At 34.5% G+C, this 23005-nt stretch overlaps 2 protein-coding genes and 1 long non-coding RNA gene across 3 annotated transcripts; all 3 read right to left on the reverse strand.

Moving 5' to 3' along the window:
• Positions 1–4464: 4464 nt before the first annotated feature.
• On the reverse strand, positions 4465–6718 carry LOC121802073 (uncharacterized CRM domain-containing protein At3g25440, chloroplastic-like). The gene is made up of 4 exons (XM_042201630.1): positions 6552–6718; positions 5854–6292; positions 5349–5750; positions 4465–4843 (listed from the first exon to the last, which is right to left on the reverse strand). The coding sequence occupies exons 1-4, from the start codon at positions 6614–6616 to the stop codon at positions 4721–4723; spliced, it is 1029 nt and encodes a 342-aa protein (XP_042057564.1). The 5' UTR covers positions 6617–6718; the 3' UTR covers positions 4465–4720.
• Positions 6719–12395: 5677 nt separating this feature from the next.
• Positions 12396–13204, reverse strand: LOC121802865. The gene has a single exon (XM_042202558.1). The coding sequence runs from the start codon at positions 13059–13061 to the stop codon at positions 12582–12584; it is 480 nt and encodes a 159-aa protein (XP_042058492.1). The 5' UTR covers positions 13062–13204; the 3' UTR covers positions 12396–12581.
• A 1373-nt stretch (positions 13205–14577) lies between these two features.
• Positions 14578–15851, reverse strand: LOC121802655. Its single transcript, XR_006050829.1, has 2 exons — positions 15534–15851; positions 14578–14971 (listed from the first exon to the last, which is right to left on the reverse strand). It is a non-coding gene; the product is annotated as an uncharacterized LOC121802655 (long non-coding RNA).
• Positions 15852–23005: the final 7154 nt, after the last annotated feature.

Here is a 23005-nt window from a genome sequence, read left to right on the forward strand (position 1 = left end):
CTAGAATATGATTTTGGTTAATGAAGGGAGTGTAAAAATGTGTGTATATCTTCTATGCAATCTGCACATGCTTTTTATCACCCTTCAAGCATTTCTTGTTCGATGTCTGCATCTATTGTCCTCTCAAGCTGTTGATTTCATGGAAACGGGATCTCCCTGCCCTGTTGAGGATTTCACAGTTTTTATACTTGCACTAACTGAACATAATTCCTCATGCAGCTATACTGAGAAGTGAGAACAGACTTTGCTTGCTAGTGTCTCGTGTTATGAGGAAGATATGTCCAAGACTCGCTGGAACCTTGAATCGCGGTTTAATTTTGGCAAAGAGGGAAGAGGAGGAGAAGATGCGACGCGGTTTCTTTCAAATGAATTGAATTTGCAATGGCGTAACCTAATTTTGGCTGTCAATGACCATTATACCCCCTCTTTGTTATTGTGGAGTAAATTTGTGAAAGATGGAACTAATTTCTCCTTTAAATTCTAAAATTACATGTATTAATACTAGCCCTTGATTTTCTTAATCTTGTGGCTGTGATTTGTTCTCTAGTTATGTAGTTAGTGGGCACTTGCCCTATATCACTACTCTCTCTCTCTCTCTCTCTCTCTCTATATATATATATATATATATGGATGTATTCATATCCTTTTTCCATTTTTTATTCTATTATCCAACTGAATCTCGACCCTTCATTTTTAAGATCTAATGGCCGAAAATAATGCCTCTTGAATTTAATTTAAATAATTAAAAAATTCGAAAAGGTCAAAATTTGGATACACAAATTAGTTTGTTATGGTAACTTCCTTGATTATCTCTATCAAAGATCTTAGCTGTTATTCTCCACGATTTCACGCTGCGATCTGTCTTCTCTCCCTAAACTTTAAACGTCTCTTCTCCGTTGAAGAAGACAGGTTTGTCTGTTTTTCTAAATCGAAGAAGACCGTGTATATTTCGCTCACTAAATATACCGATTGGTGGGAGGTCTCGGTCATTGCTTTCGTATGTACTGAACAATGGAAGAAGGTAATCAATTTTTTGCCTTCATTGATTATTAATCCGAGTTGTTAACTGAAATTCCGATTTGTTGGAGTAATCGATCGTTGTAGAATCTGACAGCATGTATTGTTTTGTTGTGTTACACAAATTCATGAGTAATATGAGATTGACAGTTTTTGATTATTTGGCGCACGCTTCGTGTATTGCCCAAGGGTTTAGCAATTCTTGGGGCTAGGTTGTAGTATGTTGTAAGTAACAAAACTGTCGTCAATGTTCACGAGTTTCAGTCATTCATCTAGGGTTTAGATATCATCTCGGCTAGGGAGTAGTTTTAATTCATAAACATAATGGACATATATTACGTTGTAATGCTTTTTTTACTCAATAATGGATGATTTATGATCTGTAATGTATATGTTTGCTGAGCCTTTTTTTGTGATTGGCCGTGTTTGATTGTTCGGTGCACGTTTCGTGTATTCCCCTAGGGTTTGGAAATCCTTGGGGCTAGGTTGTAGTATGTTGTAAGTAACAAAACCGACGTCAATGTTCACGAGTTTCAGTCATTCATCTAGGGTTTAGATATCATCTCGGCTACAGAGTAGTTTTAACTCATAAACATAATGGACATATATTGCGCGGTAATGCTTTTTTTTTACTCAGTAATGGATGATTTATGATCTGTAATGTATATGTTTGCTGAGCCTTTTTTTTGTGATTGGCCATGTTTGATTGTTCGGCGCACATTTCGTGTATTCCCCAAGGGTTTAGCAATCCTTGGGGTTGGGTTGTAGTGTGTTGTAAGTAACAAGACCGTCGTCAATGTTCACGAGTTTCAGTCATTCATCTAGGGTTTAGATATCATCTCGGCTAGGGAGTAGTTTTAACTCATAAACATAATGGACATATATTACGCTGTAATGCTTTTTTGACTCAGTAATGGACGATTTATGATCTGTAATGTATATGTTTGCTGAGCCTTTTTTTTTGCGATTTTAAACAGTGGTGGCTGTACCTGAATGTTCTCCAGAATTGAAGCTCGTCGTCAGTCAGAAATTCCAATCACTAGCTTTCGCTTTCGCGTTTTACGATGTATATGCCCGCGCTGTTGGTTTTGATACGCGCAAACAAGGAATGAGCTACGGAAGGGAAAGAGTACAAGTTGATGTATTTTGCACCTCACAACATTATTGGATTTTTTTCGGATTAGTCTTATGAATCAATTCGTTGTCTTAGTCTTATTAGTATTACCATTGTCAACATTTTATAGATAATATTTATGCATTATTAATATGTTAACGTGCATTATTATTACTAAAGTTGTACATTATTGGTTACTAGCACTTAACTTACTGTATACAATTTTTCGAGTACAGTTCATTATTAGACACATTCTGTACATTATACATTGCATTATGAAACTTTTAATGTACATTATTATTCATGAAGTTGTACATTATTATTCACAAGCACTTAATGTACTGTACATTAATATTCTAGTACAGTTAATTAATAAGCACATTACGTTCATTATTCGGTTTATTGCATCCATTATATTAAGTTTGTTGTACATTATTATTAAAATACAGTTAACTTGTTCTACATTATTGTCTTCCTATTTGCCATTATTATGGAGTGACGTTTCATTATTCGGTAATATACATCAATTACATGTTTTGAGTTAATGTCATCATACACTAATACCCAAAAATGATTTTGTTTGCAAGAATCACACTACATATTGTTTCTTGAGCCTTTTTTTTTCTTCCTTTGCTCAGTCTCTTCATGAGCGGTACTTATCTCGGCCCTTTGCTCGGCCAATCTCTCTCGGAATTTGTGTGCAATCGCAATGGGAATAACATCATCGACCGCTTCGTCGATGTCTAATCTAGGCTGCGTCGCTGTTGTCCAACATACAACATCAGAACATGATTATAATGGAATGTATCAATATTGTGTCGCATTTATATTAAATAATGTATAATACTTGATACATAATGTACACAAGCAATCAAATAATGCACAAAGGAATATTACATTCACCCGTTGGGTTCATGTACACAAGCAGTCAAATATTGCACAAAGGAATAATACTTGATTAAACCGACTGATCTAGCTTAACTAAAAATCATAATGTACGCCACTGCTTACAATAATGTACAACTACTCCAGGAATTCTAAATGCAAATGCAATAGATTGCTCACCTGCACCCTGGATTGGTTGAGTTCTTGAAGGTCTGCCTCTTTTCGTCATACTAGATCTGTGAGACGAACGAAAAATCAACAAAAACGTAAAATTTCCTCTACATAATCGCCCAATACACAATTGTATGCCAGTAAATAATTACACATTCAATAATAGACAGAACCCTAACCAAAATGAAAACGCTTTTATGATTACAGAAAATCGCGACCAAAGCGAGTTTGAAAACAATAACTTATTTGGGGAAAAATTAGTGAATCGACGAGTAGGTGGTGTGGTAGGCGGTGAATATCGGCGATTAACGGTGGGTATTTTGACGAAAATTAACCCTTTTCAACCCTACCTTTTCGTCGCCTTCAACTAGATGGTCACGCACTACGAGAGTGAGGTTTGGACAGTGAAACGGATGAAAATTGACGCTCCATGTAGATTTCCGGTTGCTTCCAGTGGTGGCTAAGGTTTGGAAAGTGAGGGGAACTTGGAGAGACGATTTGGAGTGAGAGAGAGTGAGTAGATGGAAGGTCGTAGCAAAATTCCGCTTAATTTCCGCTCCTTCCGTTTTGAGCGGTTTTTGATTCACTGTTGTTTTACTATTTCACCTATATAATGCACAGATTAGGCATAATAATGTAACACGAGATCATTTATCAAGTTTTCATCCGGTCCGTCCATCCATCTAATCTAATGGTTCACATTAAGTAGGAACTTAACTCTAAGGGAGCAAAAGGACCTTAACACTCCCATATATATATATATATATATATATATATATATTATTTCATAGTGTTCACTTTGTCCGCGAATATGAGTCTCATTTTTTTCCAGCACGGGTTTTAAGAAATATTGAGAAAAGTGGGTAGAAAAAAGTTAGTGGAACAAGGTCTCACTTGCTTATATTAATATTAAATGAAATGTGAGTATAATGAGTTAGAGGAATATGAGGTCTATTACCATTTATAGTAAAAAATGAACTGAGATTCCTATTCGCAGATGGCCGAAATGGAAAAATGGCATTGCTAATCGCGGTGGACAGAGGAAGTACATAAAATAAATTATGTACTAGTACTTCACTAAGTACTCATTCTACAGTGGTGTAGGCACACAGTGCATTCTTAGTGCTTATTCTCCAACAACCCATGAGCAGTGCAGAAAGTGCAGTACTCTTATTACTACTGATTAAAATATAAAAAGACAACATATATCAAGTTGACGATCTTATACATTCAAACAAGCTAAGCACAGTATGTCAAGTTCAGACTCAGACCCAGACTCAATAAACTTACATCTTAACAATATAAAATTGTCCAACATGCATTGCAATGAAAGAGAATCAATGATAATGCAGGAGAGTAATGTATCAATACAATATTACAAAAAGGAACAGCATCCTTCCTTCTATTTGTACAACTTGTTTCCTATTTATCCAAAACACTATGAAAGAGAACATATCACCTCACATTCAAATAGATGCATACTTGCAAACAACAGAATGCTAAAAGATAGCAGCCTCACCCTTTTCAGTCACTTCACTTCTCCTCTTTCTTATACCGAGCACAATGTTCGAGATATTCTTCGAGTTCATTTTCCAGCTTTTCGATGAACTCACTTGTATGCTCTAACGACTGCTCGTGTTTGTATTTTTCTAGGGCCTGCAATTTAAATCAATCATTTCTAGGTCAAAAAAATGTCATGTGCTTCCAATTAAGCACATGTTCAACTTGAACTAAAAATATGGTAGACATATTTAATCATATACTATATTGGACGAGTAATGGCACAAATAAACAAGATATGAGTTGAATATCCTAATTGGTAATCTTGAATAAACAAATTAGAACATAAAAAGAACTTACTTCAAACTCAGCCTCGACAGATTCATCATTCATACACGGAGAGTAGTGGCTCAAATAAGCAAGGTATGACTTAAATATCCTAATTGTAATCTTAAATAAGCAAATTCTAAAATTTGAACATAAAAAGAACTTACTTCAAACTCAATCCTAATTGTAATCTTAAATAAGCAAATTCTAAAATTTGAACATAAAAAGAACTTACTTCAAACTCATATAAGCATGATATGAAACGCACATCCTAATTGGGAAAAATTATACAAGCAAACTAGGAAACACAATATCATTTTTAGACAGTTCATACCTTAGCTTTAGAAAGAGTATCTGGAGGTGACATGACATCTGGTTGAACATAGTTCTTCCCCCGATAAAATATAATCACGTCATTTGGCTTTATGTCGATAACAATGCCTTTGCTCAACCTAGCAAGCTCCTCGGCATATTGATGCACTTGCCCCGGCCTACATGGCTTGCAGATGACCTTTACAGTCTCATGGTTCTTCCAATGTAAATGCATATTAAGAACAACACCACCAAATACTCCTCGTCTCCCCACAGGAACATAATGTTTCTTTTTCTCGCCCGTGCGCTTTAGGTAAAACCTCTCTTCTGCAGTCAATATTTCAGGATCATAGGTTTCGGGTGCTGCTTTATGTACATCGTATTTCCTCAGTTTCTCTATCAGCCATGCTTCTTTTCTTTTTGCCTAAAAGAAACACAGACAACAGGAAAATTTTGACTATGAAAAGAGCTGCTCAACTAAAGTAATCCAAGAAACCAGTAACAGCAACGTAGGAAAATTTGTCTACCTTCTCAAGCTTGTACCTTATTCTAACTTCAGGATTTGGAGAATTCATTTTCTTCTTTGCTTTCAACCGGTAAAACCTAAGTTCATTCAGCTTCTTCTTTCTTGACACGTCTGACTTTTTTGTCGTTGCCTTCCTTTTCTTCAACGATGTTCCTTCTGGATTCATATCACCAATTTTAAATCGGATAACATCTTCATCCGTCTTCATCTCAATGGATTCATTAGTTCTAACTCTAGCATATTCCCTTGTTAAACAATGATTCCAAGGTCCAATTGTACATGCTCTATTAACAGATAAAGCATTCACAGAGATCAATCTAAACGAATGATGCTCCCCTACGTTTCTGCGCCCAGAATGATGGATAAAACGCAACAGAAACGTCGAACAAGGAGGTGTAAAAGTGCTCCTCAATAAGCATTTGGAACCAAGCATAGAGTGCCTGCATAAGATATAGTAGTAACATCTATCACTCAAACAGTTGAATCTTGTTCGGCCAAATAACGATAGACATGTTCAAATGCATTCAATTTGTGAAAATTAGCAAAAATTATCCCGTAAAAATCGAATATCTATATGTCAGCAGTTCAGCATATCTTCTCCAATCACACTTAGATAACGATTGAACTGAATATCTCTTAATTACGTTACAGAGTATGCGAAACAACGGAATGAAGAAGCTCGAGATTGAGGCAGAATACCTTGTGCTAATAAGTCGCATAGCGGTGTTGGTAAAGACGGTGAGAGAGATGGAAGCTCTTGACATCTTCAAAATTGTGAAATGGAAGAAATATTCTGATGTGAAGTCACATGATACAAATTTGCTTCACCATGGTTCCCAGCATAATTAGGGATTTGTTCATCCTTACATCAGCTCCAGTTTTCTTTTCCTTCTTCTTTTCTAGTAATGTGTATATTTCGTACTTGGGCCAAGATGGTTTGGGCTCTGTGTAAAGGTATGGGCTGACCCAAACTTTACTTTCAAATCTAACATAAAAATGTATTGTAATGTACGATAACGGAAAAGAATTTTGACTTAATACGACTTTAGGGTTTTTTTAATGTAAAATACAAATGTTATTTCTCTTCCTAATAATCTTACTATATTTGATAGACTTTTATCAACACAAACTCTTGGTGTAAGACAAGCGGCAATATATTGGCACCAATGGGAGTGATAATTGCTAACTCATTATTTAATTGTTAATTACAACTAATTTAAAATTATATGATTTTAGAAATCTTGTGGTTTACAATTTGCCATGTGCAATTTTATTTTTTATTTTTTAATATTAAAAAGATAATAGCAACTATCAAATTTAGGATTTAGAAACACAATGTCAATACAGTGTATGAAATACATCAACACAAAAACATGACAATGTCAATACAATTTCATATTGACATTGTACAAGCATTATATTGACATATTATGTGACGTGTATTGATATAAAGCTGTGAACGAAATTTATGAAAATTTTCACTTTTTTTTAAAATTTTGACATCGGAACATATGCAAGTGAGATCTCGTTAGAATCCTTATGAAATTATCTTTAATTTGATATATGTTGTGCGAAAAAATAATTTAAATCGAGAAAGTTATATGCATTTTAAAGTTATGGGATATTTTGCAAAAGTTAATTACAACTAATTTGTTGTAATTGACCTTAATACCCCTATTGACGTTTTTTTGTCGTATTGACATCCTAGGACTGATGATCTAGACCCTTGATTTGAATATCTAATGGCTATTATTTAATTGTAGTTAACAATTAAATAGTGAGTTAGCAATATAAGAGCATCAGCAGCGGCATCCCTTAACCATCTCGGACTCGTCCCGCCAAGACGGGATGGTTAAGGGATGCCATTGCGGGTCTGTCATCGCGTCTTGTAGCCCGAGGGAGAGGTGGTTGGCGGGCTGTCTCGCCACGCGCGTCGGCCACGTGGCGAGCAGCGGTTGGGGCATGACGCCCACTCGCTGGCTTTGCGAGTGGGCGTCGATTTTAGGCTATTTTTAATTATTTTTTTTAAATCGGAAAAAAAATAAATAAATAAAAAATTGATTGTTTTTTTTGGGCATTTTTTTACCGATTTTTTTCCATATTTTTTTTCTTTTTTCCCACATTCATCTGTAAATAACTCAATTCCCCCACCATTTTTTCCACACACAAACACTACACTCTCACAAACACTATTATAATTTAAGTGTGCAATTTTTAATTTCTAGTATTTTAAATTATGCGTTTTTTATTTTTGTAATGATTTTAATTATGTGTTTTTTTATTTTTTTTAGGATTTTAAATTGTAATTTTCTTTTATTTAATGAGTTGTATTTTTATTAATTGAATTTGTTGAAAATAAAAATAAAAAAATGATATTGAATGAATAGTTAAGGGATGAGATGGTTAAGAGATGGTTAAGAGATGGAAGGATGCATGTGTTGTCTCTTAGTTAAGAGATGATGTAAAGAGTGCAGTGGGACCCATGAATAGTTAAGGAATGAGACGGTTAAGAAACAGTATTGAGACACGTATGCGGATGGTCCACTCCTCTTGACATCAATACATCAAATGTAATTTCTACCTAGTTAAAAAAATAAAATATAATGTCGTGGCTGCCAATCAATAGATTGCAGATGAGAGAGAATCAAGTTATGAACAATCTAGCGATTTGTTTATTTCTGAAAGGTCCCCTAATGGTGGGAGTTAGTGGGGTTAGAATATGGGAGTTATCATCTTTTTCCAAGAATGAAAGGTGTTACCTTTGCTGTAATCACCTTTATAGGATGCTATTGGCATCACATAAAATAATCTCTTGGACCAACAAATGCTTAAAGACATTGCCCACTTACTTAGATGCAAGCCACAAATGCATTATTTTGATTCAAAGTCCTGTGGGGACATTTATTCCATCAAATTCTGCTAATTTCGATGATATATGCTTAGCTAAATTATTAGAAAATGAGACTCTGTGATTTGAATTAGTTAACATTAGTTTGAGTTATACATACACCTATAAAGTGAGTCAAAACCCCGAATAAATAGTTGGGGAATAAAAAATCTATAAATTAAATTGCACTTTGTCATCATACGAATAATAAATTCTTATACTCTATTTAGAATCCAAAATATATGTGGCGCTTTAATCACAAAAAACAAGACACGCTGTTAAAATAAAAATAAGACACACCGTTGAAATAATAAAACCATATAAAAAGAATTCTAGAGTGTTGATTGCTATAACTTTGAATCTCTTGGTCTTACTTAACATCAATGGACCAGCCTGATTTATAAGTAGTACCATAATTAGGAATATTTCTGCTTATATAGTACTCCATTCAACCTAAGATAACTCATTTTCCTTTTTGGTTTGTCCCAACCAAGATTACTTATTACTAAAAATAGAAACATCTTTATTTCTACTTTATTCTCTCTCTCACTTTACTCTTTCCACTTAACACATAAAATAAAGTTACATAAAATCTCCTGCCTCCCAAGGAAGGGGTCGTCTTCCTTGGGACGGAGGGAGTACTTAATTAAGACATATGTATAGGAGATGGTTATATCAATTTGCAAATACATTAATACCAATTGACATCACAAAACATATTAGTTTTTTACTTAATATTAGTTTGTTGATTCATGAATATAAGTTATTGACTCAGTATCAATTAGTGGCTCAATCAACAATTGATATATTTTGTGACGTTAATTGATATTAATGTACCAGATATAATTTTAAATTTACAAAGTTCTTAAAAAATCACAAAGTTCTCAATTTTCAAAAGTTCTCATTGAAGCCGCCTCTAATTGTATGTATGTATCTTTTAGGAAATGCATTATGATGTTATTATCTTTTGTATTTTGGCGTAATTATGCAAAATAGTGGCTACCCATTTTTATCACTAAGCATACTACTCAAAAGGACAATAGATCGCCTCGAACATATGTTACGACTCAAAAGGACACTAGATTATTGGACAGTTTGTTTAAAATCATGTTTTCTCGTTCGAGGACGAATTGATAGTACGTACATCAACTTAATTTGAATAGATTGAAATTCCGACGATGTCATGAATCATGATTATAACCAATTAATTAAGTTCGAGCGCCTAGCTAAAAATGTGTAATTATAGTATACCCAAAAACACTTTATTCCTTGATTTACTTAAAATTCATCAGAATAATAATTGAGCGCGTTGGCAGTTATACTTGGAAAGGGAATATCATTATTAGGACAGGCTACAATGCATCTACATATAATTTTATCGTAAATAATTAAATACACTAAAAAACTATTTTGGCACTTGGCAGCATTGTTTTTTTTTTGTAGTCATTTTTCTCCCCCTCCCAAAAAATTAAATCAGCTCCATTTCCCAAATTTTCGGTTCTTAATTAGAAGCACGAGCTTGATAAATTCTTAACATACTTTTCGAATTCAATTATAGCACTAAAATATTTTCATGAGTATTACTGCCGGCTGAAGAGGGAGCTAGAGCCTGGAAACAAGGAATTGCTAATATCTTTTTCCTTCACAAATCATGACATGTTTCTGGAGATAATTTTATCTGGTCAAAAATAAATTAAAAAAACCTAGAGTGTAGGGTAGGGATATGATTCTAAACTACATTTTTATACTTGACTTGATCGATTGATGATAAAAAAAAATCTAACTTCAGTATTAGTTAATATTTATAATCATTATATATACGAGGAGCTTTATGGTGACACCATAGTTAAAGTGACAACTTAGACAAGCAATATGCGATGCATAGGCAAACAACTCGACATATAGTTCCAAGCAATGTAGCGATACAAAATAAGATATAATCAAGCAATCTATGATACATAAACAAACAAGCAAGCCTGATACGCGGCAGGCCAAAGTTGAATCTGCTCCTAAATCAATGGATCCTCATTGATGGTAAGTTGTCATTTTAAATTGTCATTATATATATATATATATATATGGTTGTGATCAATTGAGATTTTTTAGCCTAATTGAGAATTGAGATGCATTATAAGCCACTCATTTTTATTAAATGAGTGGTCCAGAATTTGCCACATGGAAAATATTTTTACATTAATTAATTGTGAAAGGGCATATTTGTAATTTCATCATATATTTTATTTAATAAATATTTTTTTAATTTTTTTAAAAAAATTATTTTTTTTTTCGATTTTTTATTTTTTTTATTTATTTATTTTTTTTGTCAACTACATATACAATTCATGTCAACTACACACATGTAATGTCAACTACATATACAATTCATGTCAACTACACACATATAATGTCAACTACATATACAATTCATGTCAACTACACATATATAATGTCAATTATAAGCTATTGACATTTGATGTGCAGAGCTATTGACATTTGATGTGCAGACTACACATCGTAGTTGACATAATGTCTCAGTAGTTGACATAGAGCGAAAATTTAAAAAAAATTTAAAAAAATTAAAAAAAATTAAAAAAAATTAAAAAAATTAAAAAAAATTAAATTTTTTTTAGTTGTTGACATTTTAATACGAGTTGTTGACATTTGATATTCTGGCTATTGAAATGAAATGACGATAATACCCCTTAGTTGACATAATCTACTTGCAGTTGACATTTCAAAATGAGTGGCTGAAAATGCATCTCAATTCTCAATTAAGCTAAAAAATCTCAACCTAACAAGACCCTATATATATATATATATATATATATATATATATATATATATATATATATATGTCGTTGAGACTGTTGAGTGTATTAATTACTATGATGTTGAAATAGTAAAATCAAGGGCACATGAATAGACATTACAAAACTAAATCAATGTCCACATGATGATAAAACCCATACTTGGAAACATATCAGAACAAGAATAATGGAATACTCTATCAAAATTAATTTTCTTCATGTCACGATGAAGGGACTTGTGAGTACTGAAAAAGAAACAATTACAAATACTTAATTATAGAAAAAGACATTTGTGGGCGCTCTTATGATGTGCGTGCCATTACCTTTCATTAATTATAGATTTTAAAATAATGATGATTAAGCTAATTAAAGTTATTAATAATGACATCATGTCATTTATTGCGCTTAAGGAGAGGCCGCCGTATATGAGCGGGGTAACTTTTAATTAAAAGTTGGGAAAAAAAAAACTTTTAATTAAAAGTTAAATTTTATTGTTAAATTTCAAACATCCATTCAATATAAATAGCTGCGTGGTTGGATACTATATTTCATTAATCAAAATATCTTCTCAATTCATGGATAATACTACTATTATTGCTCTATCAATATCATTCAATAACATGACAGAGAGGAGAGAGAGAGACGGGATAATTTTTTAAAACCAATCTCTTATCAGATAACCAACAAAATAAATGCTTTCTTTGTCCATAATCAGAAGTCACTCTCTCCACAAAAATGGATTTTCTCATTTTTTTTCAATGTAAACACACTTTTTCCTGGCGCCGGAAAGACCTCCACCGCCACCCATCCAAACTAAAAAAATACTAGTACTACTCGATAACAACACAATTCAGTATTCAGAGATGAATTTTTATTTTCTCACACGTAATTTATCAAATACTTATGTACAAGCAAAACTCTATAATAAAATCAAAACACCAAAACAAGGTTTGAGCAATATAGTTTTAATTATCAAACAATACTAATTCACGTATTTATTTATAAAAATAAACACTAATTAAGGAGCAATCAACATCACGCAGCCGGCGTCTCCGAAATGCTCTCCAAATGAGGCCGCCACACGCCAACGCGGCCGCGCCGCCGATCTCTCTGCGTCGAGATTTTCTCCGATAGAATCTCGCTCAGATAGCGATCGGAAATCAGAAGATTCGCCATGGAAATACTGCATCCGGTCTTCTCCGTCGTCGTCGTGGTTCGCGCCGAATCTCTCCTTTTCCTCTTCGATCGCGATTTCTCCGGCGGCGGAAGAGGCATGAGGAAGTAAATTTTTCCTCGCTTGAGCTGCGCGTCGGGCGGCACGACGACGATCCTAGGGCACATACCGGATTCCGAGGGCTTTTTAAGGACGTGTTTGGGGTGGAGCTTCATGATCTCGGCGGCCGTGACGGCGCCGCTGATTTCCTCAACGCGGCCGTTTGTGTGGACGATTCGGATGACGTCGAGCGCGCCGCACGGCAGAATGCAAGAGATGCAGCATCTGATCGCGCTTTTCATGGCCGCCGATTGACAAGTGATCTAATGTTCCTCTCTCATTAGTTTCAGAGAAAGAGAGACTCTCTAAATAAAGCGATGTTTCTTTAATTATTTCTTTTTATAGCTATTTGTATCCAACGCCTCTTTGAGTTGTACAAATGATGATTTCAATAGGTGTTTCTTCAATATATATGCCACGTAAAAGAGAAGCACAAGTTTTTTTTTTGTTACGTAGACATATGGTAAATGTCCATTTAGTCAGGGCATTAGCAGTGGGGCGCCCTATAGCGCGCCACGTCATCAGTTTTATCCTCCTACCTCTCCACTTGTAATGGGGCGCCCTAAGGCGCGTCACATCATCATTTTATTGTTTTGTTTAATTAATTTAAATGTTTTCAAATAACAAGTAACGAGTAAATAAAAAACGTCTAAATAAAAAAAGTCGCGGCGAGTTCGGGATCGGCCGCTGCGGCGTCACGGCGGGAGGGAGCGCTTGGTCGGTTTGGAGACGGCTCCATGTCAGACAACCCATACGATTCCGTACTGAAATCGGGATCGTACTGGGTGTCGGCGTCGAACGAACGATATTCGCCGGGTTCTGTACCCGGCCAACGCGCCTCTCCGCTAAACCTAGGACTATTGGGACTTGAATCCATTTCGTAGTAATTATGTAAATGTAATAAGTTTCGAAAGTGAAATCGTGAAATGAAATTACAAATGAACTCTATTTATAACAAAACGAAACCGCGTGCCATCGTCCGCGTCGATCGTCCGCGTAGCCCACAGTGGGCCGGACGATGGCCTATCGTCCACGGCCATCGTCCGCGTAGCCATCGTCCGTGTCGATCGTCCGCGTAGCCCACAGTGGGCCGGACGATGGCGCGGACGATGGCCTATCGTCCACGGCCATCGTCCGCGTAGGCCGCAATGGGGCGGACGATGGGCATCGTCCGTGCTATACTCTGCGCCCTTAGTATAGGGCGCGACGATCGTCCGCGGCCTATGTCACGCACCCGCAATGGGGCGGACGATGGCGGGCGCGGACGATGCGCGCCATCGTCCGCCCCATTGCGGATGGCCTTATGAAGCTTGATCACTTGTTATTAAATAGCCATATAATCTCATGTAATTGTATCCCAAAATATTAATTCTAGTGGAAAATACTTTATCCCCACATGTGATGAAGTGGATAAATAATTTTGGGTAGTTTTTCTTTATTTTTGGTGAGTGTAGAATTATGTCGTATATTGAAACGATTACACTCCTATAAGATAAAGAGTTGGGATGGTGTTTTTTGCTATATGCTGTTGGAGTTCACTTCTTTTATTTGTTTGGTTGGAACGTTTACGATTGTTTGTATTATTGAGTGTGACTTTGTTGGAAGAAATGTATGGCGCGGATTGATAATTGGAGTCAATTTTGTAATTAGCCTTTTGGAAGTGTCAATCGTAAGCCTTTAACCAAATTCAATAATTGGGCAGTTATGGTTGCACTACTTGCATGTGGAAGTTGGGCACTTAATGGTTGCACTGGCACGTGACATGTTAACTCATCATTACTACTGCCAAAGCAATGCACAAGTCCAACTCCGGGGGCGTCCGGTAGGTGGTAAAATATTTAACATGGGTTTATGGTAAATGGGCTTTCTTGATTTGGTGGATAGAATTGTAGGGTGTTTTGTCCAATTTCCAATTACCCCTCTCTCCTTCGTCGCTCATTCCAAATTTGTGGGACAAATATGGCGATAGGTTTCCGCCCAATCCTTCGCATTCTGCTCGTTTCCCCTCGACTATTCCTTCTGCTCAATTGAAGATAAGATTCTCCACGAAACCTCTTCTCGACCCGATCACATTCTTGTACCCTACAGAGACCAAGTTCCTCTCCTCTATTTGTTGACTCCGCGTCCATTTCAGCTACCTTTTTCATTGACACTGCAAAATCACCCCAAATTTTCCTAATCACCGCACAAAGTACTATGTTTCTTTCTGTTTAATCCAAACAGTAATGCAAAACAAAATCTCGCTACATCAGGATTATCAAAACACACATAAATCAAACCGTAAAAACCCCCAAAATCTTACGAAAAAATAAAATAAAAAACAGAGAGCATAAAACTAAGAAAGATGAGTTTATCTTCCGAAAGCATTTAAACAGAAGCTTCAATTTCTGAATTTTTAACAGAGCTGCAGCAACATCAAGCAATTCAATTAAAAGAGAAGAAATCAAGTGTTTACTACTTATGGCAGATGCACAACAATCTCCTCACCAATGAGTAATAAGTTTTTTGCGGAACGAAATCAATTATGCAAGACAACCATATCGAAGCGCAAAAATTAAAGCTACAGATGCATAAAAAAATTGGCTCAAATCGGACCGAGTTCAATTAAGCAACCAGACCAAATCCATCTTCAAAAAATAAACCAACAGATCGAACCCAAAAACGACACAAATTGACACTACAAACAATAATCGAACATTCAAATCAAAACTTACCCGGACTACGGTAAGCCGACGAACGCCGATCTGAATTGAGTCGAACCGGGAAGAGACGACTGTCGAGCGTCGAAGTCGCCTCGACGGAAATTGAGTGACCAACGATAAGAAAAACGAAACGGTTGAAGTATTCGGAGGGCAAAATGGTACTAATGAAACGGTTTCAGCCTAATCGTGAAAAGCCCAACCCTTATACCTGCTCACCACCGTGATGGAGTTGACACGGAGAGGCCGATAGTAGTAGATGTAGGGCTGAAACCCAGCGGACGAATCCCGGGTCGCTGGAATGGTGTTTGGGCTACCAGACGAGCCCTAAAAGGTAAGCACCATTTTATCTAAATTCAAGTTTTTTATAAAATGGACTATTTTATTGATATCCAACGTAAATTAGGGGTGAGACGGTACGATACCATATACCGTATCAAAAATATCAGTATGAAAACTATCGTACTGTTACCGTACCAAATTTTTCGGTATACCAGAGTTTCGGTATGGAATAAAGTAGAATACCGTTACCGTACCAATTTTATGGTATATCGTACTAAAATTCGGCATACCTAGTTTGGAACACTATACTGTTCTGCTGTACCATTTCTTGTAACTGCATATCGAAGTATCATTTGAAAATCGGTATATAGATCGTGTTTTTTTATAAATTCGGTATGTATTGATCTTGGTATGTACCGTGGCATACCGATACCAAACATAGAGATTTACACCGAATGTATCGGTACCAAATATATGGTACATACCGTATGCTCAGTATACCGCGGTATACGAATATTCACACTGTTACCGTACCGAACCCTTACATTTTACAGTATGATATTATACCATACCGAAAGTTCTGGTAAATTGATACAATAAGTGCAATACACCAAAAGACCAAAATATTGATCTTATTAGACTAGACCCACTTATTAATACTGAATACTCACATTGGCATAATAGCATTGCATAAGATTTGCTGATTAGGTTAATTTTATGAGTAGTACTTACCAATATATATATATATATAGAGAGAGTTGTGATCATATGATAACCCCTAAATCACGTAATAACCCTATAACCAAATCTGGACCACACATTTTTTAAATCACGCGGTCTAGATTCAAACTTAGATGTACTTCATAAAAAAAAGCGCGGGGGTAAATATGTCATTTCCCTCATTTAATTTCTGAATTTCGCCAAATATCACGTAAAATGATAAAATGATATATGTTAGGTTTATTGCATAGAATGATAGTTTTGCCGGATAGAATGATACTCTGAGTTGATAAAATGATACTTTTGATTGACTCATAAAATGATATATGTTAGGTTTATTGCATAGAATGATAGTTTTGCTGGATAGAATGATACTCTGAGTTGATAAAATGATACTTTTGACTGACTAATAAAAAGATAAAATGATACTTTCAGCCGATAGAATGATAGTTTTGCCGGGTAGAATGATACTTTCAGCCGATAGAATGATATGTATTTTTGGTGTATAAAATGACATTTTTGTTTAATAAAATGATACTTTTACCTGATAAAATGATAATCTAAGCGGATAAAATGACAGTTAGCTTATAAAAATGATAGTTTAGCTGAAGAAATTGCATATAAGCTGATAAAATGATACTTTAACGTGATAAAATGACATAAAACTGATAAAATGATAGTTTTGCCGGATAGAATGATACTTTCAGCCGATAGAATGATAGTTTTGCCGGGTAGAATGATACTTTCAGCCAATAGAATGATAGGTATTTTTGGTGTATATAATGACATTTTTGTTTAATAAAATGATACTTTTACCTGATAAAATGATAATCTAAGCGGATAAAATGACAGTAACCTTATAAAAATGATAGTTTAGCTGAAGAAATTGCTATAAGCTGATAAAATGATACTTTAACGTGACAAAATGACATAAAACTGATAAAATGATAGTTTTGCCGGATAGAATGATACTTTCAGCCGATAGAATGATAGTTTTGCCGGGTAGAATGATACTTTCAGCTGATAGAATGATAGGTATTTTTGGTGTATAAAATGACATTTTTGTTTAATAAAATGATACTTTTACCTGATAAAATGATAATCTAAGCGGATAAAATGACAGTAACCTTATAAAAATGATACTCTGAGTTGATAAAATGATACGTTTACTGCTTTGTGATAAAATGATAGGTTTATTTCATAGAATGGTAGTTTTGCCGGATAGAATGATACTCTGAGTTGATAAAATGATACTTTTGACTGACTGATAAAATGATAAAATGAGCGAAATTCAGAAATTAAATGAGTGAAATTTGGATACGTAAATTTTATTATGAGCGAAATGACATATTTACCCCCGCGCTTTTTTTTATGAAGTAAATCTAAGTTTGAATCTAGACCGCATGATTTTAAAAATGTGTGGTCCAGATTTGTTATAGGGTTATTACGAAAATTGGGGTTATCATTATAATGCACGCCTATATATATATATATATATATGTATATATGGATGTATTCATTTCCTTTTTGCATATTTCCTCCTTTTTCCTTCTTGATCTCAGCCCACGATTTTGTCATCTGACGGTTAGATTGATGCCACGTGTCATTTAATAATGCAGATTTTCAGTTGAATAATGCACACCGACTAATAATGCACCATTATAGTGTAATAATGCAGATTTTCAGTTGAATAATGCATACCGACTAATAATGCACCATTATAGTATAATAATGCAGATCATCTGGATCGTTGATGAATGAGATCTAACGGCCCATATTAAGAAGAATAAAGGATCTAAGGGATGAATAGTAGAATAACGCTCCCCTATGTGTATATATATATATATGGGTGTAATCAATTGCTCACTCTACATTGAATTGCTAACTAAAACTAATTTTAAACCATTAGATTTGTAGAGATTTAGTGGTCTATAAATTGTCATGTGTAATTTTATTTTATTATTAATTAAATTTGAAAATATAAGAAAACTACCAAAATTAGGGTTTTGAATCAAATTGTAAATATAGTGTACTAAATATATCAATATGATTCATTGAATATGTCAACACAAATTAACTTTGACATTGTATAGGTATAATATGTCATGGTACAGGTATTATATTGACATATTATAGTAGTTATATTGACATTAAATTGGTAGTTGATATTTACGAAAATTCAATAATTTTTTTAAAATTTTGATATCGGAACATATGCAAGTGAATTCTAGTTGGAATCCTTATAAAATTATCTTTAATTTGATGTATTTTGTGTAAAAAAATAATATAAATTGAGATAGTTATAATCATTTAAAGTTTTGAGATATTTTTTAAAAGTTAGTTATAAATAACTTTTTGTAAATCGACACTAATACCCCTAATTGATAATTTTTGTGCTTCCTATTAATATTTGTGGATGAATGATCTTGTACCTTGATTTAGTTGTAGTTAGCAATTTAAGAGTGAGTTAGCAATATAACACATCCATATATATATATACACACATAGGGGAGTATTATGGTCCTATTGCCTCTATAGTATTAAGTTTCAACTTAATATTAACCATTAGATTAAGATGTTGGACGGACTAGATGCTGAAGAGAGATCATGGTCCGCGTTACATTATTAGTTGGAATTGGTACATTATAGGGGTAGAAATGTAAACAAATATCACGCGTTTCAAAACTGCAAGTCCGAATTAAGCGCAATTTTTGGGGAAACCGATTGATATCCCCTTCCGCACTATCTCTCTGTCATTCCAAAATCCTCTCCCCCAATTCCACTCTCATTCAAAACCCTAGCCTCCGGAAAGAGACCAAAAAAACAGTTCTCCCCGTCGTTTCTCTCCGTGAAAAGCCTTCGACTCTACGTTTCTCAGTCGTTTCAGCCTTCTTTGTCGTTGTACAATTGCTTTGGCAGTCCAGATCCGGTGGAAACTGAACCAAAGCCGGCGATTTCGGGTAAGTGATGAAGCTTCGACGTTTTTAGCAAATTTTTTATAGTGGGTTTTTCTGTAAATCAGCACTTCATGTTCATTGTTGTTAAGTTTTTTTCTGTAAATCAAGACTTCTGTCAATTTATAGTTTTTTGTTTGGTGATGGATTTCGATTTTGGTTTGCTACATTATTTAGTTGATGCTCATACATCACAGCTCTATATACATTATTAAAGTACTTCAAAACTTTATACTTTATGTTATTTGTTCTAAAATTGGATTGGATCTAGTTTCTAAAATGGGATTAATTTGAATTATTATTCTATCAATATCAAAAGAATCTTGTAGTTAAAAAGAGAGCTAATTTCATTCTCAAACGAAAAAGAATAAAAAAGGAACAAACTTAGGTCTATACTCTATAATGTTAAGTTAACCCAATATGTGCCTTTTTTTTCTTTTTAAAACGCAATTGGAAACTTGACTGGATTTGGTTGAGTATGTGTGGGCTCATGCGTTTATTGAACCTAGATTATTCGTCCCCATATAATTTGCCCAGCTTTGAGCCTTTGACTGAGAACTCTTTAAGAGTTTATAATTTGAAAATGTTTTTCTAGTACTAGTATTTAATCAAATATAGAGCACACAATAACTAGCAAATGATAGAAGAAATTAGCAGAAAGAAAAGAGGGAACAAATGATTTCCAATCTCTCACTCTGAAAACCATGCTACCCAATTTCAATTAATTTTTTGATGTTCATAACCTCTTATTTGCTGATAAAATAATTGAATTTTAAACTTTTAATAAGAAAGGATGTAGATGGAAACAATTAAAGAAATGGAATTATGTAGTCAAGTAAGTTAACTATATATCATAGTTATCCGAATTGCTATAAGAATACTAAACATAAGATATATATGCGTGATTGATGGTATTAAATTTCTCCCGTTTCGATTTAATCTTGCCACATTTTAGATTTTTATGCTCATTCACTGCATCAGTACATATTTTGTATATTTGGTGTGAAACCGGCCACATAGTTGATGTATTTTCGATGAATAAATATTTGGTGTGAAACATATAGAAGCAAAAGTGGCGCTGTTTTACGTTATAGGGTTTTAATTTTTAATACATTTTTATTTATTTATATGATTAAAGTGGACCTTCAAAATTGGGCTAGTTAATTATGATAATTAGTTTTAACTGGATTTAATGTTCGATGATTGATAATTAAACCTATTAAAGTATTTAATAATTGGGCTACTGATAAATGATTTAATTAAGCTAGTTAGGTCTAACTGGATTTAAATGTTTAATGGCGTGTCAAGCATGGTCCATTAAATTTGCGTTGTGAATTTTTTTTGGTATTTTTAATACTATATTCTATTTAAATTTGAATGTTATTATACTCTATTTAATGTATTTTTTAATTGTAAAATTGTATTCAATTAATAATACTCCATTTTTATGTAAACATATTTATCACTCCACTTATAAAGTTGTGGAATTAATGTGCAATTTAGACATAGTACTATAAAATGATTTGACATCCAGCAAAATATAAGACATGAATGTCTACATAATAGTATAAGTCATTGCCTTTTCCAAATTATGATCTATGATTATTTACTCACCTGTGCAGTGTGTGGTGCGTGTATCTCACCTGATGTGCGGGCGTTGCCACGTGACGGTGTCCCAGTTTCTGCGGCCATAAAGCATGCACGTGGCAGATTTACGTTACTTCCACGTGTTCTCGCCCATAAAGAATTTGGTGTTTAGAACGTGTTGATTGGTTTTAAGGTGGAATTTCTATCATAATATCCACAGTATTTAGCCTTTTAAGATGGAATCATACTATCCACAGCAATATAGTAAGGCTTTGATAAAAAAAAAATAATCCACGACAATTTTTAGGAAATACATTCTCAAATCTATACTTGTCTTACATGTTACTACATTTTTCCAAATTTACAAAGCAAATATTCAAATGAATGATTTTACGAAACCTGCCCATAAGTACTAAGTAAATCAGAAATAATTTCCAATTACGATCAAATGTGGAATGTAACTAATTAAAATAAAATTATTCCCTTCGTCCATGAATACAAGAGCATGTTTGATTGGACAGAGTTTTTAAAAATACTATTATAAAAAGTGAGGGGAAAGGATTAGTGGAGGCGAGTCCTATTTTTATATAGTATTAATTTTATAATGAGATGTGGGTGAGATAAACTCCTATTTTTATATAGTATTAATTTTATAATGAGATGTGGGTGAGATAAAGTTAGTGAAATGTGAAGTCTATTACCAAAAATGATACGAGAAAAATTAATACTCCATAAAAATCAATTAAGAGTATAGGCTAAGAAATTGACCGCAAAACAGAGACCAAATTTCGATGAATCCGTTTACTATTTATAGAAAGCAGCAAGGGTTCGAAGACGGCAGCAACTCTAATGGCATTGGCGGCTACTGAAAAAAACTTATATAAACCCCACCCCTCAATTCACTTTCCATAAACATGCATGCAACAAAGCACACAACTCCCTCTTCAAAAATCAAGCTCCGGCGAAGAAACCATGATAAGCTTCCACCACAGTCCCCGCCTCTCCGCCAACCAGTGCGGCTCCGTCGTCACCCAGACCATCCAGGCCCCGCTCCCGCTCATCTGGTCCGTCGTCACAGCGGAGCACCGAGCGCCTCGACCGCCTTGACGACGAATCGCATGTCATGGTGGTCAGCATCATCGGCGGCGATCATAAGCTCGTGAACTACCGACGCTGCACGAAGGAGGAGGAAGAGGCGGCGGAGATACGGTGGTGATGGACATTCCGGCGGACAGCTGCGAGGAGGACACGTGTCTTTTCGCGGAGACTATAATCGGGTGCAATCTCAAATCCCTTGCCGAAAAAATGGCTGATCATCATCTATAGATGTTTTAATTTCACCTTATTTTTCTATTTTGTTTATATAAATAGCCATCTGCAATACAGAATCTCATTTTGATCGGTGTAATACTGGCTTATTTTATTTTATGCATGGAATTGAAATTCAGAGCTATCGAAAATTTGTCCCATTATAAAATTACATAATACAGTTAAGAATTGCATATCGAAAACTAGCCACCTTTCTCTCGGAGATTGATGGTACATAAAAATGTAGTATAATTTTTTGAGGACGGAAGAGGGGATTTTGGAGTCATCTAAACTGAGATCCACTGCGAAGTTCAATGGATAATTCTTCAATTTTATTAGTTTTAGTGATCTGTTATTAGTTTCAGAAAATCAATTGCATGCTTTCTTTCTTGGTTGGGAGTTCCATTTTTCAAAATAAAGTTGGTGCCTTTCTCGTAAATTAAAAGTTGGTGCATCAATTTGGTGCCTTCTTCTCCTCCTTCTCTTCTTTCCAAATGTAAATTTCAAATCTAATTATTTAAAAATCCAAAAATATCAATGGTTTGCTTGGTTTAGCATTACTGTAAACTAGTGAGGTATGCTTCAAAATTAATTACCCTTTAAAAGACTGTTCAACGTTATAGAATTAAACTTCTA

Source organism: Salvia splendens, chromosome 5 (genome assembly GCF_004379255.2).
Source record: "Salvia splendens isolate huo1 chromosome 5, SspV2, whole genome shotgun sequence".
NCBI classification, from domain to species: Eukaryota; Viridiplantae; Streptophyta; class Magnoliopsida; order Lamiales; family Lamiaceae; genus Salvia; species Salvia splendens.